At 34.6% G+C, this 17,329-nt stretch overlaps 1 protein-coding gene across 5 annotated transcripts in view; it reads right to left on the bottom strand.

Annotated features, from left to right (window-relative positions):
• LOC143250919 (CD109 antigen-like) overlaps positions 1–17,329 on the bottom strand; it is a 159,016-nt gene that overhangs the window by 25,445 nt on the left and 116,242 nt on the right. For 4 of the 5 annotated variants that reach the window (XM_076502105.1, XM_076502104.1, XM_076502103.1 and 1 more), the window contains exons 8-17: positions 16,415–16,499; positions 14,738–14,858; positions 13,648–13,872; positions 11,587–11,817; positions 8,810–8,923; positions 8,162–8,224; positions 5,515–5,703; positions 4,978–5,124; positions 2,635–2,775; positions 719–767 (exon numbers count right to left, since the gene is read on the bottom strand). In XM_076502105.1, the coding sequence (XP_076358220.1) occupies positions 719–767; positions 2,635–2,775; positions 4,978–5,124; positions 5,515–5,703; positions 8,162–8,224; positions 8,810–8,923; positions 11,587–11,817; positions 13,648–13,872; positions 14,738–14,858; positions 16,415–16,499 (1,365 nt within the window). The remainder of the gene's footprint in view (positions 1–718; positions 768–2,634; positions 2,776–4,977; positions 5,125–5,514; positions 5,704–8,161; positions 8,225–8,809; positions 8,924–11,586; positions 11,818–13,647; positions 13,873–14,737; positions 14,859–16,414; positions 16,500–17,329) is intronic. The other variant, XM_076502106.1, reaches the window with a different exon arrangement.

The raw sequence follows: 17,329 nt of genomic DNA, 5'->3' as shown, positions 1-17,329 counted from the left end.
TTCAATAAGATCAGGTATAATGAGTTAACCTGTTGACTGCCAAGTATTTCAGCTGCTACAATACAACTCTAATGCTTCTTCATTTTGTAACTGTTTTCGTGACGCCATTTTGGATAAAAAGTGAAACAATTTGTAAGTAGGTCAAATTTATATATGGTGCTGACATCTAGCGTTAACATTAGGTATTATTAAGAACGAATTAACTCGTCTGTGGCACTGTGTTACCGATCGGCTTGGACGAGTTATCTCGTCTACGGCACTGAACAGGTTAAATTTGGTGGTTCTGAGGACTGTTAGTTAGTTGGTTGACTTCTGAATTTCGTGCAAAGCGACACGAGGGTTATCTTAGCATAGTCGCCCTTAACATTAAACTTGCAGACCAAACTAGAGAGAAGGCAGCTAGTCAACAACATATACCACTAACTCTTATACCGCAACGACAGCCCTCAAGGAGGAAGCGTGTTTCCCTTTTTGTTCTTTTTGTATGTGGCAACAAGTTTTGTCTTCTGATTTATAGTCTGGGCACGTAAATCACATACTCACACCTGGCCCAGGTACCTTTTGTTAAGCTGCGATAAAAAGTGTTTTAACACCTCATTCAGTTTTGCTGCATGACCAGTTCTTGTATGGATGTAGAACTTTCGAATTGGAAATTATGTTCCGATAAAACGTTTGTTAGCCATTTAAAATTCCACACTAAACACTAAACTTTACGTACCTGGTTGACTTGTTACATTTGCATCTGTAAACACGATCAAGTTCGCATACTGAAAATAGAATTTTGTTATTATAATTTTTCAAATTACATCCTCAAGATAATTAATTATTCTTGAATTATGAACGCTACCACGTGTAATAAAACTACGAAACGTAGTGACTACAGTACTAAAATTATTTTAAGAGAACATTTTAATTTTTAGAATTGGTATCAGACCATTTTCTTCACTTATTTTATTTAAATATACGACAACGTTTCTTGGTTAGGCTGTTGATATTTCTATTTCTTATATGATACATTAATAACAATATTGTCTACGTTAAAACCCAAGACGGAATGTCATTAATAACAATATTGTCTACGTTAAAACCCAAGACGAAGTGTCATTAATAACAATATTGTCTACGTTAAAACCCAAGACGAAATGTCATTAACAACAATATTGTCGACGTAAAAACCCAAGAAGAAATATCATTAATAGCAATATTGTTTACGTAAAAACCCAAGACGAAATATCATTAATAACAATATTGTCTACGTTAAAACCCAAGACGAAATGTCATTAACAACAATATTGTCGACGTAAAAACCCAAGAAGAAATATCATTAATAGCAATATTGTCTACGTTAAAACCCAAGACGGAATGTCATTAATAACAATATTGTCTACGTTAAAACCCAAGACGAAGTGTCATTAATAACAATATTGTCTACGTTAAAATCCAAGACGAAATGTCATTAATAACAATATTGTCTACGTTAAAACCCAAGACGAAATGTCATTAACAACAATATTGTCGACGTAAAAACCCAAGAAATATCATTAATAGCAATATTGTTTACGTAAAAACCCAAGACGAAATATCATTAATAACAATACTGTCGACGTAAAAACCCAAGACGAAATACATCACAACCTTCAAGGCTCAATAAAATATACATATATCACATCTGTTTTTCATAATAAAGTCCTGTTTTTTTTTAGATGAACAAGCTTTTTGATGCTAAAGATAAGGTTGCGACTCAACTCCATGTATGTCAAACCTCCGCTAATAATTCGTTAATTTCAGAACAAAATAATCACCATTATAATCAGTGATGTCGAGAAACCCACTTGTTGAGAAATTTATATGCAAAAACGGCTCGTTTGGGTTGAGAAAATATTTTACATAGAAGAGCGAACAACGTTTCGACCTTCTTCGGTCATCGTCAGGTTCACGAAGAAGGTCGAAACGTTGTTCGCTCTTCTATGTAAAATATTTTCTCAACCCAAACGAGCCGTTTTTTCATATAAATCACCATTATAGTAAAGGTCCTTGATTCTTCTTTCGACTTTCAAGCTCGGCCTGTTTTAATCTAAACTTAACACACCGATCATTGCTAATGCTAAGTTTTTAGCCAGCTGCTAGTGATATAAAACAAACTGTTTATTCACTGAAAAGTATTGCTCGAGATAATGAAATTATAAAAACAAAATATTAAAAATGTACGATCACAAACACGTTCTATCAACTGTATGTAGAGGTAAATAAATTAACAGTAAATGAAAATTGTTTGTTTTGTTGTTAAGCGCAAAACTACACAATGAGTTAGTTACTTGTTCTGTGCCTACCACTGGTATCGAAACCATATTTTTAGTGTTATAAATCCTCAGAGTTTCCATTCAGCAACCAAGTCAGACGTAGAGTAAACAAAGTATTTGATTTTAAAAGAACAAGTCCTCTGGTGGGTCAGCGGAAAAAAAGTTTACAGGCTTACAATACTAAAATCCATGGGTCAATTCCCCGTGTTGGACAGAGTGCAGGTAGCCAATTGTGTAGTTTGCGTTAAAAATAAATAAACAGTGGAAAAGCAAATTCAACGAAGTTCCACTTGAGCATACATTTAGTTGACATTACACAAAATGCTAATTTTACCTGGAAAGTTCGCTTAGCATCAATACCATACGTTGAAGACGGGAAGTGTAGTATTTCATTAGGTTCCCCCTCTCTAGAGCGGATCACGTGCATGAATGTGCCATTAGCGGAGCCGTCGAAAGTTGCCATTTTGTACAACATCTGAAATACAATGTTTATCTTTTTTATTAGTTTGTCTTCTTCTTTTCCTTCTGCTTTCAAAACACGTCACTATCGTAGAAGTTTTGTCTGAATTCAGAATAGGGAATAAGGTTTAAAATGCTAATCATATTATGTAACGCGGATGAATTTCGAACAATATAGTTCTCCAAAGGAAGGGTTTCAATCACAAACAAATAACGCAGGTAAATCACAAAAGTTATATCAAAAGAAAATAATAAAATATGTTACGGTAAATATAGCTGATAAAAACAAACATATACTTGAAATGTCATAAAAGTATTGGTAAATGACCAAAATTATGATTAATTAAGCATATATATATCTATAGTTTGGACAACATGTCCTAATTCTAATTTATGTTTCTCTGATTAGACAGCAGCAGCTCTTCTCGTAGGTTTCACTACGTGTCAAACTTTGTGTTTAGTTCTTTAAGCACAAAGCTGCACAATATCCTCTCTGTTTTAAACTTATCCTAAGGATTGAAACACATTTTATCGTTACAAGCTTTCCTTACAAATACTAAGCCATCGGAAGTTCTGTTTGTTTGTTTGTTTTGAATTTTGCGCAAAGCTACTCGAGGGCTATCTGCGTTAGCCGTCCCTAATTTAACAGTGTAATACTAGAGGGAAGGCAGCTAGTCATCACCACCCACGGCTAACATATTTGGTGTGACGGGGATTCGAACCCGCGACCCTCGGATTACGAGTCCAGTGCCTTATCCACCTGACCATGTCGGGCCTTCGGAGGTTCTTTGGGGTGACATAAGCTAAACGAGAAGATGTTCATGTCATACAGTGTAACACTAAAGTGTCACTTAGCAGTCAGGGACCCATGTCCCTAAGATACCAATTTTATTTGGTATAAAACTTAAATATGATTATTTTTTCCCAATAACTTTTAAAGAACAACATCAGTGACTAAAATACAAATATTTTCAAAGCTTACATAGTTACATTTTATTGATTATATACATAAAAAATATCCCCAAAACATTTCGGGGAGAGGTCCCCCGGATGATCAAAAGTGGGGAGGACAGACCCCCTTTCACCATGCACCATGGGCTACAGAGAAGTGTTTTATGTATATTTCAGCAAGACTTTGTTTTGTACTAAAATAATTATTTTTGTTTGTTCATGCTTGATAAATGAAGACGGTCAGTTTAACATAACAACACTGTTTATAACTTCACCTTTAATTGGCGCTTAGTGATAACAAATTTTGATGCTAAATCAGTACGCGATAGATGCGACACTGAATTTTAAAGCCCATAAACTTATAGTTGAATGTGTAAAATGTGAAACGCTAATTGATGAATTTACTCAGACCACGGAGCATAATTCGAATCGAAACAGTTACTAAAACTAAAGCGGACGTGACGTAAGAAGAAAAGCCGACATCGAAGAAACACGGACATTCTTTTACTCAACTTTTAAAGACATACTCAACAGTGACTGGAATCATACAGAGAACTTTATAAACAAACGCAGTCCTCGTGAATAATTTTAGATCAAAACCGAGGATTCATGGTTTATACCCTGTTACCACACAATTATGCTCAGAACTTTGTAGCAGTGGACGCTTTTAAAAGAGATGTAGTTATATCTTATTATTCGATTAGTGTCTCTCCACATCTACCCGACATGGCCAAGCGTGTTAAGGCGTGCGACTTGTAATCTGAGGGTCGAGGGTTCGCATCCCGGTCGCGCCAAACATGCTCGCCCTCCCAGCCGTGGGGGCGTTATAATGTGACGGTCAATCCCACTATTCGTTGGTAAAAGAGTAGCTCAAGAGTTGGCGGTGGGTAGTGATGACTAGCTGCCTTCCCTCTAGTCTTACACTGCTAAATTAGGGACGACTAGCACAGATAGCCTTTGTGTAGCTTTGTGCGAAATTCCAAAACAAACAAACAAATCTCCACATTTGGCAGTAGGTATTGTTGGCTAACTGCTTTCCTTCTGGTGTAGCAGTTCAAAATAGGAACGGCTGTAGTTTTACGCAAATATTCGAAACTCGCGTAAATTTCAGTAAGTTGAGAATGGTTCAGTTATACAATTTCTCAAGTTTTAAATAGTTTAAGATCCTACTTTTTAGGGAATGAAAAGAGTTCGACAGTTCTTTGATTGCTAAGAGCATTCAAAATTCTCCAATCGTATGCATGTGGTAATATGACGCTAAACTTACATCATCATGATTGAGTTCATTGCTTGAGTGCATGTTGAGTAAGGTTTTGTCGATTCCAGAAACGCCCACGTAAGTGCCCGGAAGGCCACTGACAGTAACTTCCACTGTTTCTTCATCGGTACCCGTTTTCTTCAAATTCACTGTGAACTAAATCAATGAATAATTTCTACTAATTACATCAATATTTAATTTCTTCAACACACTGATAATTAATGTTGTTAATCAAGGATAATGTGCTAGGACTGAAAATCGCATTTTACCTAAACGCTAGAAAATCAACATGGCTGTACAATACACGAGTCATCACATGACTGTTTAAATTAACCAACCAAGTGCTTAATGCCTGACTAACTTAATATTCGGTTAACTTAGAATAACAACGGGTAGTTTAGTAGACACAAAACAAAAGTTATGAGAACCTATCATCTTGGTTGGCCCGAATCTGTTAAACCATTCTCCAGTCAAATGAAATGATTTAGATAACAAGAAGAAAACTGATTTACCGTCTGAAAGAGCGCTGAAATGTATAAAACTTACATCATTTCTGGAGAATCCGTCAACTGGAAACGTCAAACTATCAGCAATAACCACGCCCTCTCGAGCAATATCGTAAATCACTATGGTAGCAGTGGGCGTCATTTCCGGAGTGATTGCCACGGCGAAAGTTTTGATACTTGATGTCATTTTTTCTTTTCCAGCCAACAATAGAATTCCTTTAGAAATAACCTGCAAATAAATTAAAGTGTGAACATCAAACTAAGCGTAGTCCTGACGGTTTTATATTGGACATCAAACTAAGCCTAGTCCTGACCGTTTTATATTGTAACTATATGTATATATAACAACCTTCTTATGACATTTATAACGAGATAAATATTTTACTGTATATAAACATTCCCAATCACATATAAAAGTTAAAAAAATTTTAAAAAAGTTAAAAGAGAAAAAAAGTTTTCTCCCATTTTTCTTTTATTCATGTTTCCATAAGTTCCGTACAGCTGTGTTATCCACATTGCGAGGCGTATTTTCGTGAGCTTCGATGTCAGATACTTTGATAGGTGGCGCTGCAATAATAACCCCTTTTTTTTTTCCGACAAGGTAAAATTATCATACCCTTTTGACCTTTTATCCTATAGAACGGGGGGTACTTTCGTAGATAGTGTGCTCAGCTTTCGATGTAAAGTTTTGAGTAAAAGTGAATAAGTACAGAGTACTGTAGAAAAGTGTTAGGACAAAATAATATTTTGTAATTCTTTCTACTTCATGGAGTTCATTCTTCCATGTCATTATAGAATGCAAATTTCAACACTATAGTAATGCTTCACTGATCCCTGATGATAGCTGAATGAGTCAGGATGAGAATACTTATCATTCTTTAGAATTACCCTAAACTTGTACCAAGGACGTCATAAGGGTTATGCTTCAATAAACATACTGATCAAATTTAGTGCCTGAAATAACTGTCATAATAACCCATGCAGTGTCTCCAAACACTCATTTAACCTATGCAGAAATCACTTAACTAAGAAGCTGATGAAGTCATTCAAATAACGCAATGGCCTCCACAGAGCCCCAATCTTAACCTAATTCAGCAGATCTGGGATTTAACAGATAGAAGAAACTTGACAAATAAAAAGTAACCTCCAAATAAACTTTATTGGAGTATATTGGAAAGATATGGAGTAAAATCCCAAAGGAAACTTTAATTACATGTGTTGCATCAATGCCTGAAAGACTGTCTGCAGTTATTAAAGCAAAAGGGGCACACAAAATATTAACTGTTTACTGAAATCAAGCACTTCCACAGGTTCTGTTGTAATAAACATGAAGATTAATAACATGTTGATGTTTCACCTGTGATTTACCTTCCACTGTTCTTTAAAAGCAGCCCGAAATCTAAATTTTGACTTGTACATTGTACAGTACTGTACCTCTCAAACAAGAGTATTAGGGTTACGTAAAATGATAATATATAGAAGTCTGCTTAAAATACAACATAGACTTAAAGAACTCGAACACCAATGAATGAAAGTCAGTATCTTTGCGTATACTGCTTGGCACGCCCGGTATGTAAATCAGGAAATCCTCCAAAACACGCTCCGCATTTTGGGTCCACGAACGAGCACTTTAGTAAAGTAATGATCAAGTTCCACTATTCAATCACAAAAATATGACTTAAGAGTTGGCGTTAGGTGCTTTGTGCAAGCTACATTCCTTCTTGTCTATTAGTTCAGAATTAGGGACAGCTATGCGTAGATAGTTTTGTGTAGCTTTGCACGAACATTTTATAACCGACAGACAAAGTTCTGCATAGTGGAATTTGTTCCATTCGAGATAAATTAATCTACATTTAAAAGCATTAACTTTATTGTACCTCGATTTCTGGAATGTAAATCATTACGAAGGAAAACGTCTCATCTAAGTTTGGCGAATAAAATACACTTATCTACAATATAATAACATTCGTGTTTTACATTTTTTTTTCTCAAAAATGGGAGTTCTTCTTTAAACATGAAAGGAAGCGTTATCAGTGTAGGGATGGAACGGATTTTCTTTTTTATACATCATCAAAGGTTGGATAGCAAACGAATACCTGGCAGAGTAGTTCTGTGTCTAGTGTATATGCCGCTTTTCAGCTATTCAGAGCGTCCCAAAGTAGGAAACCTGCTAATAGGCAAAACCAAGATTTCTTATTCTTGCTCGTCATTATCTTTCTTCAACAGGCCTAGTGCCTACCTGATTCTAATGGTAACAGTAATGTTATCACCACTTAATAGAGCAAAGTAGTCTTCACGAACTCTAACTACCTATTTTATTACTATTTATTTTAAGCGAAATTTATAAACCTTTAGAATACACTTCAATCCCAGTTACCAACGTGCGCCATCTTATGAAAAAGTAATCAAACGTGTAAAGTCGAGATGGCTTAGTCTGCTACGTGATCATTAGTCAGATCAAGTAATATGTCCATTTCCAACCTTATCTTGTTGGGTTCTTTTTTTCAAGTTCAGTACCTAATCCTACATAGCTTACTATAAGAAACTCTCACATTTAATCAAAGATTCTAAATGAAGTATCCAAATGTCAGAACTACATGATTTCCCAGAATTCAAAAAGAAAAACCACAAATACAAAATAGAAGAAAGAAAACGTTTAAAATAAAAGATAAAAATCCATAACTTACCACATAAGAAAAGTTCTCCACAAAGTAGTCAGATCTGACGTGGAAAATAACAAACTCCCTCACCTGCTCAATTAAAATAACAGAAGTGACACAGAGAAATGAATATTTAACTTTAAACTTTTCTTCGATACCTTCGAAAGTTGCAGATAATTTGATGTCGCTACTGTTAGCTAGAAATTAAGGGTTTACGATTTATGGGAAAGTAGACACTAAGTAAAAACTGTGGGAACTGACTTTTATTAATTATTTACTTTTAAAAAAATATTGATAGTTTGTTTAAAAACAATTTTAAAGTGATTTGGTCTATAACTCACACCGATGTATTAATTATATCATTTCATAAGCTTTAGAACCTAATTTTGAGACTTATTTGATTTTGCGAAAACTTAATAAATATTTTATTAATTACTTGGAAAAGTTGAAGTGTGTTTTTGAACAATTTAGGTAAAAGATAATTTGTATTTGAAATTAGCCAAAGACATGATATTATAAATATTTTAAAACGACAATATTAAAGTATTATATTACAGAGCTCTCGCTAGGTTGTAAGTACAGACTGCAGCAGTTAAATATATTGACGTATTTGGTTTAAACAAAAGCAGTTCTTACTTGTACATGATGTCAGTATTGCCTTGTCTCATTCCTTACCTTGGGATGCTTAGTACTTGTAGACACCTGAAGATGGCGCTCAGTAGGAGAATAGGATGAGTAAACAAGAAGATCGGCTGCTGCCCTCTCTCCCGTTTCATCTTCATAATAAGCCTGAATATACAAAAATAAATGTAATTGTTAACTGAGGAGTAATTATAAAGTTAAATAAAACAACTTCTCTCTTCTTCAATCTGTGTGAAAACATAAAACTTCTGAGTAGCTCATTGTGAACACATTTTAAATTTTAAATACGTATTAGAAAACTCTTTAATCCAACCAGTGAATCGTTCAACAATTTTTACTGTTTTAAGCTTCAAATATTTTATAAAGATCGTAAAAGGTTTTTCACGAGTCAGGGGTGACATTTTTATTTAAAAAACAACAACTAATTAATCCGGTTTTTCTAAATTTGAACTGAACTTTATAGTAATAAAAATTGCCTAAAATGAAAGCATTTTCCGCACTCTTTTAGCTTTGGTTGTGGCTTTGAAACCTGATTTCATGGCGGTAAGGCGACTGATATCCGTCAGCGCATCACGGGCTTAATGGCCAAGCACAGAAAGCACAGAAGTCTTCAAATAACACACATGCGCATTCAGGAACTGTTTAGAATCACCTTGCTACATACTGTGCAGGAAGAAGCCGGTAAATATTATGCTTTAACTGTTTTCATAGTATTCCTGTTTGCTCATCCCACTGCTGACTATAGTGATATTTCAACCTTCCCTACCTCCTCTTAAAGTGAAAGCTAAACATAAAAAGGTGATAGTAGAAGCACAAAAGGTTAGCACTTGCTTAATTAATGATGCTAAGAATATAATTTTATTGATATATATTGAATTTACTCCCCTTTAATATTCAACAAATTATGTAAATTCACCCTTTAGCTCCTGGGGGACGTCATCAAATAAAATGGCAATTTCATTTAAATACAAATTTATTAGCCTAATATTAATAACCTTTCAAGTTGCTGTGGGGCCTATTAGGCCCCACTTTTCGTAGGAGTGTTAAGACGTCCCTGACGTCCCCCAGGAGCTAAGGGGTGAATTTACATAATTTGTTGAATATTAAAGGGGAGTAAATTCAATATATATCAATAAAATTATATTCTTAGCATCATTAATTAAGCAAGTGCTAACCTTTTGTGCTTCTACTATCACCTTTTTATGTTTAGCTTTCACTTTAAGAGGAGGTAGGGAAGGTTGAAATATCACTATAGTCAGCAGTGGGATGAGCAAACAGGAATACTTTGAAAACAGTTAAAGCATAATATTTACCGGCTTCTTCCTGCACAGTATGTAGCAAGGTGATTCTAAACAGTTCCTGAATGCGCCTGTGTGTTATTTGAAGACATTTCATCAAATGAAGTGGCAATTTCATTTAAATACAAATTTATTAGCCTAATATTAATAACCTTTAAGTTGCTCTGGGGCCTATTAGGCCCCACTTTTCGTAGGAGTGTTAAAACATAACTTGTTTTTTTTTCTATCAGGAATGAAGAGTAGGCTGAAAAAAAAAGACAATAGAGTTCAATCTAGATAATGTGAAGATGGGCCAATCCAACACGTGAAGCTGTTTGACATTTTGGGGGAGATAAGCAACAACCTCTTCCAAGTGATGTGCTTCTTTGTTTTTTGAAGTTCGCACAAAGATACTCGAGGGCTATCTGTGCTAGCCGTCCCTAATTTATCAGTGTAAGACAAGAGGAAAGGCAGCTAGTCATCACCACCCACCGCCAACTCTTGGGCTACTCTTTTACCAACAAATAGTGGGATTGACCGTAACTTTATAACGCCCCAACGGCTGAAAGGGCGAGCATGTTTTGGTGCGACCGGGATTCGAACCCTCGACCCTCAGATTACGAGTCGAACGCCTTAACCCACCTGGCCATGCTGGGGCCCAAGTGATGTAATTCGGTAATTTGTCTACAATTCGTTTATTGATTGCGTGAGCCAAGTTTCCTTATTATGGTTTAAGTATAATAGAGGGGAATTTTTTATCAACAAAATTATTTACGTTTTACTAAAAGCTTATTACCATAAAGTCGTCAAACATTAAAATACCGCTTGACTAATTTGATATACGGAGAGACAACAGAAGGGAAGTAAAATGTTTCACTTGTGATTACTGTCTTCGACATTTTGTTATACGTCATCAAATTGATGAAAACGTTTGTTATGCTTTATTTTCATCACGAAGAAAAAAGTTGAAGATCAGTAAAATTCTTTAAAAAAACAGAAAACTAAACAAACACTTTGAGTGTTTAAGAGAAAGAAAGAAGATGGACAAAAATCGGTGTAAATAAGAGAAAGAAAGAAGATGGACAAAAATCGGTGTAAATAAGAGAAAGAAAGAAGATGGACAAAAATCGGTGTAAATAAGAGAAAGAAAGAAGATGGACAAAAATAGGTGTGAATAAGAGAAAGAAAGAAGATGGACAAAAATCGGTGTAAATATTTTACAGTTTACTAAAAAGAAAATAATTAAAATTCTATGAAAAACTTTTCACGGCATTCAAGAGAAATAAAAAAATAAGCAATCTGTGCGATAACACAAAATATTATCTGCACTTTATGTTTGGGAGTGTTATAAGAGTGATACTCAATCCAACAACGTGAATGGTGGATGGTACGATCAGTAGTTCAAAACTGGAGATGATGGCAAGTAGCCTAAGTCTTTGCCGTTGTTTCAAAATACAAAGCTAACACCGAGTAGTGTGGTATGGTTAATCTGTTAGTTCAATAAATGCAGTTTTCAACATTTGACTGCCTTACCTCTAAACTAAGTGTTTTGACGTTGTTCAGTAACGTTTTTCCTCCCACTTCAGCCTTTAAGTCGAGCTCCAGCTCCCAGACTCCCGGATGAACAGGTGACAAAAGTTCATGTTTGATGTCCAGAACCTCTGACGTGCCATTTATCAGGGTCAAAATAGGCTTAATGTTCAGTTGCTGAGTGGACAAACGCCATGGTGGTAATGGTGATCCGTCATGGTAAGATACTGCAAGCTGATCAGAAAGGATATAGTTTTCAATAGGTTAACTTAAACAGTGTCAGGAAAACATTCTAAAACGTACACTGACTGTAGCAGAAAGCAGGACTTATGAAGACAACAGAAGTCCAAAGGGGACCGCAGTATAAGAATATGTTTACACCACGTACATGATACAGCTAGCAGCGGAGATGAGTACAGGAGCTATTGAAGCTGTGGTATCAGGTCGGTTCAAAAATAGGCTCGTAAATTTTAGTTTAATTATTTTAGTTTTCAAATGCGATCGTATCAGGCCCGATATAAAAATTTAGTCTCAATCCCGTCTGACCTTTAATGCGCCCCCGGCTACTATCATGTATAAACTTCACGCAGTAGACATAAAAATTAGATAAATATTAAAATTTCACAAAAAAGTAGGGTTTCGAATACCAGTTAGCTCTGAAACTACAGTTCATATTCACCTGACCATCACAACATCTAATGACATAAATGGATCGAACGTCTACCTGAAAGATCACAGTATGGTTATTTTATCAACAGATATGTCTGTCATTAAAAAAGTTTCAAGACTTTATAGATGAATTTATATTAAATTTTGTCGAAAGCGTAAGAATTATTTCAAGAAAATTACGAGTTTGAACTACATCTAAACTAAAAACAAATTAAATAAGAGAAGTTGAACATTTCGGGATAAAGTAAGACAAGACAAGTTGTTTTTTAATGTTGAACGTTAATACGAACACAACAAACGGTTCGACGAATGAATAATTCCTTCTTTCACGTTTACTCACGATAATGATAAACGGGCTCTTCATCGTATATCATCACAGTATTGTAAAACAACGATAAATTAACAGAAAAATAAGGGTTGAAAAAGACAGGTGGAAGTACACGGATAATAAAACAAAGGTAAATTAATAGATAAATAAACATTGAAAAAGGTAGTTGGATGTACACGGATAATAAAACAAAGGTAAATTATGTAATAGAAAAATAAGGATTGAAAGTGGTAGTTGGATGTACACAGATAGTAAAACTCAGTGGTATATTACTAGAAAACACCTTATGTAATAGAAAATAAGGATTGAAAGAGGTAGTTGGATGTACACAGATAATAAAACTCAGTGGTATATTACTGTGGTACAGCAGTATGTCTCCGGATTTATACTGCTGTAAATCGGGCTTAGGTACTCGTGGTGGACATAACACAGATAGCCCTTTGTGTAGCTTTATGCTTTATAACAAATAACAACAACAAGGAATAGAAAACTAAGAACTATAGATGGTGTACAGGAGCTGTACTATTTGTACGTTGTTCAAAGTCTTCCTAAGTATCTGATGAAGTTATGAATGCTTGTTGATGTTGTGAAGTTATTTACATAATGTTTAGGGACAACATGGGACCTCTTGGTCCATCTTTACTGTTCTGTCCTCAAAGCCAAACAAAATATTATAAAAATATTTAAAGCCAACCCTTATCTTTCGTACATCTATCAAGGTTTTTTTTACTCACTCAAATTTACTGCTAACACAACATCCGAAGACCAACCCATTCCATAGACCAACCGCTTTATCTGCAAAATATAATTATCTTAGCTTTTGTGTTGCCTAAATCTAGATTTGTATCCCCCTAGTTCTATAATTCTCGCTGTTTAGTATAAAAAATGTTGATATGAGGTTTGTGGTTAGCCACAATTATAGAAATATAAAATCAGGTGACACTAGTGGTCAAATTTTGTGAGTATTAACTTAAAACTAAATCTTACTTAATCTTAAATTAATTACTTAAGTTATTAAAATATGAAAACAAATATATTTTAGAAATTTACAAAGTTCAAGTACGTACGTAAGCTTTGAAAGGCATGGACGGTTTGAATACTTGAGGAGAAGAGCCAAGGAATTGAAGTTTGATGCTTGAATTAAAGATGACGGACTCTGCAAATCCACATGCTACACGATCCAAGAAAGGTTCACCAACACAGGCCGTCACCCGGACTTTGGACCCCCCTATCTTTGAAACAAGCTGATCTAACTCTTGCATCTTGAATTGGAAAGTGGCAAACCCTTCAAACTGTAAGAAAAAAAATTAATTGGTGAATTTAAGTCACATAACACCATATCCCATTGTCTGGAATTTAACCAGTTTTCGAATGGTTCAATTCTTATCAATATTTTCATCAAAAACATTATTTTAAATCTTACAAACTACAAATCCGATCGCGACAAATCTCTGAAGCTTTTAAACAAACAAAACCAAAACTATTCAGTGTAATTATGCTACAAATATATCTCCATTGAGAGTACCACATAAATTCTCTTATTAATATCTACATATTTCTTGAGATATTACTAGATTTACGGCCGAAAATATCGCCAATAGCGAGAGTGCCATAAAAACGCTTTTAACTTAGAATGCCACATAAACTCTCTTATTAACATCTAAATGTTTCTTGAGATATTACTAGATTTACGGCCGAAAATATCGCCAACAGTGAGAGTAACCAACTGATATAAAGTTCATATTTATCTTCACAGGTAAAAATGTAAAAACAGTTTGGGTAATTAGCTGTACTCATTAACGGATATTTTTATTATTATTATTTGCCTAAGTAGGTAGCCTGCTCTGATCACAAGTTAATGTTTATTCCATGATTTGCAGAATTTTCAAAGGACATTGTTGAAATCCGGTATTAACAATTATGATTCCAATTTATATTTGACTTAAGCTAGAACTGAGAAGAAACTTAATGTATTTTAACGGAACCAAAAATAAATCTCACCTGTTTTATCCGAACCAGTACAAAATCAATTTTTAATCTGCGGAAGTCAGAATACTAACATATTTAAGATTAAAGTAAATTTCGTACTAAAGTCCATTTAAATATTCTATACCTATGAAACGTTATAGCATTGATAATATTTCAAAACAAACGTACAACATCGAGCACGTGCTGCAGCTCTGGCGAATGAGGTTGGCTTTTAACATCGTTCACTGAATGCTCCATCACTGTTGTTGTAACTGTCAGATTTCCATGAACTAATGAACCTCCTGAGTAACTGGTAAAAAAAATTATAAAGGTGGATTAAAAATAATTGAATATAATACATTAATGGTGTTAACCGATAAAAGTAATTTCCTGTATTATTCTCTTTGTTTCAGAATTTTGTCCAAAGTTACCCAAGAGCTTTCTGCGTATAACTGGCTCTAATTTTTAATGAAAAGAGTAGAGAGAAGGCACCTAAATGTCTTTAGAGATATTACTATATTTAAAGCCGAAAATATAGCCAACAACACACAAGAGCACCTATCTTCTACTTTTGGGCTGCTCCCATCTAGTAAAGTAAATGGATTTTTCATCACCCGTTTAGTACGCCCACGCCCTCAAAGTGCAGAACGCATTTATACTACAACGGATTGAGGACGAGATTGCGCCAAAATCTTTTATAATAAAAGTTAGATATTCTGAATAGTATATTTTAATGAAACTGTCGTCAACTTGTTGCTGAGCGCGTTAATTTGATAACTGTTCTTTCAGATATATTTACATTTTCGTCTATCATTTTTTTGTTATACTTGAAATTTCGTTTGTTGTTGTTTCTCTGCGATTTTTGGAACAGAAGCGACCGTTAAAAAGCCAAAGCATATCTAGTAAAAAACAAGTTAATAAACAACTTATACAAATAATCGACTTCAAGCTATAAATGTCGGGAACAGACAAAATGGACTACATAAAATGTACGGTTATACATTTCTTTTGAAGACAGTGCTATGAAAACATAAGTAATAATTTTGTTTGTTTGTAACTAAGCACAAAGCTACACAACAAGCTACTGTACTCTACTCACCACGGGCATCAAAACCCGGTTTCTAGCGGTGGGAGTCCGCAGACATATCGTTGTGCTACTAGGGGCCATAAGCAATAAAGCAAACCTACTTAATCCAATTAATTCAGGTAAAAAACATAGAATTTGACTTTTGTTATAAAGTATAACAAAGCTTCATGATGAAATACTGGTTTGCTAGTTCTTCAGAACAATATGTAAAGTTAATTCAAGTGAAATGAATAAATCAAACCTAACTCTCATGTTCAGCGATTACAGTGATAAGAATCACAGTTAAATAACTTAAGTTAAATCACACCAAAACAGTTGTTGGTCAAGTTAATTATGGTGTGAAAGGAAAACGTCTACTGCTATGCCTCTCGTATCCCAGTAGGTCTGATGAGCTCTGGTATTAGACGAAAAGCTCCTCAGCACTGGATGCAGCAGAGATGAACTGCTTGATATACTATTACAGTTTTTTTACATTTACTTGTAATTTTCAGTAATTACTTAAAAGCCCGTAGTACTTAACGTTTATTGTAATCATGTCATCAAGACACTTGTGATTATTTGGAGATAATAGCAATAATTGTACATTATTTTATTTCAAGCGTTTTATAATTAAACACAACAAAGTGTTAGAAGTGACGATCACACGCACAGTCAACACACGTTTCAGATTTATTGTTTTCGATTTACATTACATGCTGTACGTTTCAGTTTCTAACTTATAGCCTAAAAATAGAAAAATGCAGCTTTTATACGTTTTTTGAGGTTTATTTTTTACTTACTTGGCTGTGACGTATCCCTGTATGTAGTCGTTGGTGTCCATAAAGAAAGCTGGTATATTTAGGTTTACCTCGTATGGGGTCCGATCTAAGACGGCGATAAAGATAAACTACAATATTCAGGTGTCGCCACAATCTATTTCAAGTTTAAATGCACAGTAATTATTAAAGCTTTTGAAAACACTATCCATATTATCACCAGTAATGAATCCACTTAACTGATTTGTCTAGTCCTAGCTATTTAAAATGTGTTCCTGCCCAAACTATTCTAAAAGGTAAGTGAGAATACTGTGAACCTTCACTAATTACTAACAAAGACTTTGTTAATACTGTTCTTATTATTTCTTGAACTGTCATTAATCGGTAAAAAAATAGGATTATCCATTTAATATGTGAAAAGTTTATGTACATGTCGCCCCAGTGGCATAGTGGTATATCTGGGAAATCACATCGCCAAAACCAGGTTTCGATACCCCTGGTGGGCAGAGCACAGATAGCCCATTGTGTAGCTTTGTGGTTAATTCTATAGCAAAGGTAAATGGTACAATAAATAATTTTCATATCGATGCTTATGAGATTTGGATTATGTTTGCATTTAAACGCAAGTCTGTTCAACCAGCATTTTGCACTGGGGTAACCACGTGGTTTTTTTAGCGTTATAATTCCTCAAGCTTACTACTCAACTACAGAGGGCGTATTTTTAGTTTTCTGGTGGTAAACGTAAAGTATTAACTTGGTTAACATTAAAACTAGAAAGTTAATGTCGTATCTTGTTAGCTAGCTGGATCACTTTAAGCTCTGCCATGTCTGCTCAGTACTCATTTTAAACCTGTTTAAACACTAACAACTGCTAAGTGTTCCCTCTAGATCAGTTTCAACACTTGCTTATACGAAGTATTCTAAACATATGTATAGAAA

The sequence above is a fragment of the Tachypleus tridentatus genome, chromosome 5 (genome assembly GCF_004210375.1).
Source record: "Tachypleus tridentatus isolate NWPU-2018 chromosome 5, ASM421037v1, whole genome shotgun sequence".
In the NCBI taxonomy this organism is placed as follows: Eukaryota; Metazoa; Arthropoda; class Merostomata; order Xiphosura; family Limulidae; genus Tachypleus; species Tachypleus tridentatus.
The sequence above is the reverse complement of the archived record's forward strand: the minus strand, read 5'-3'. Positions and strand labels throughout refer to the sequence as shown.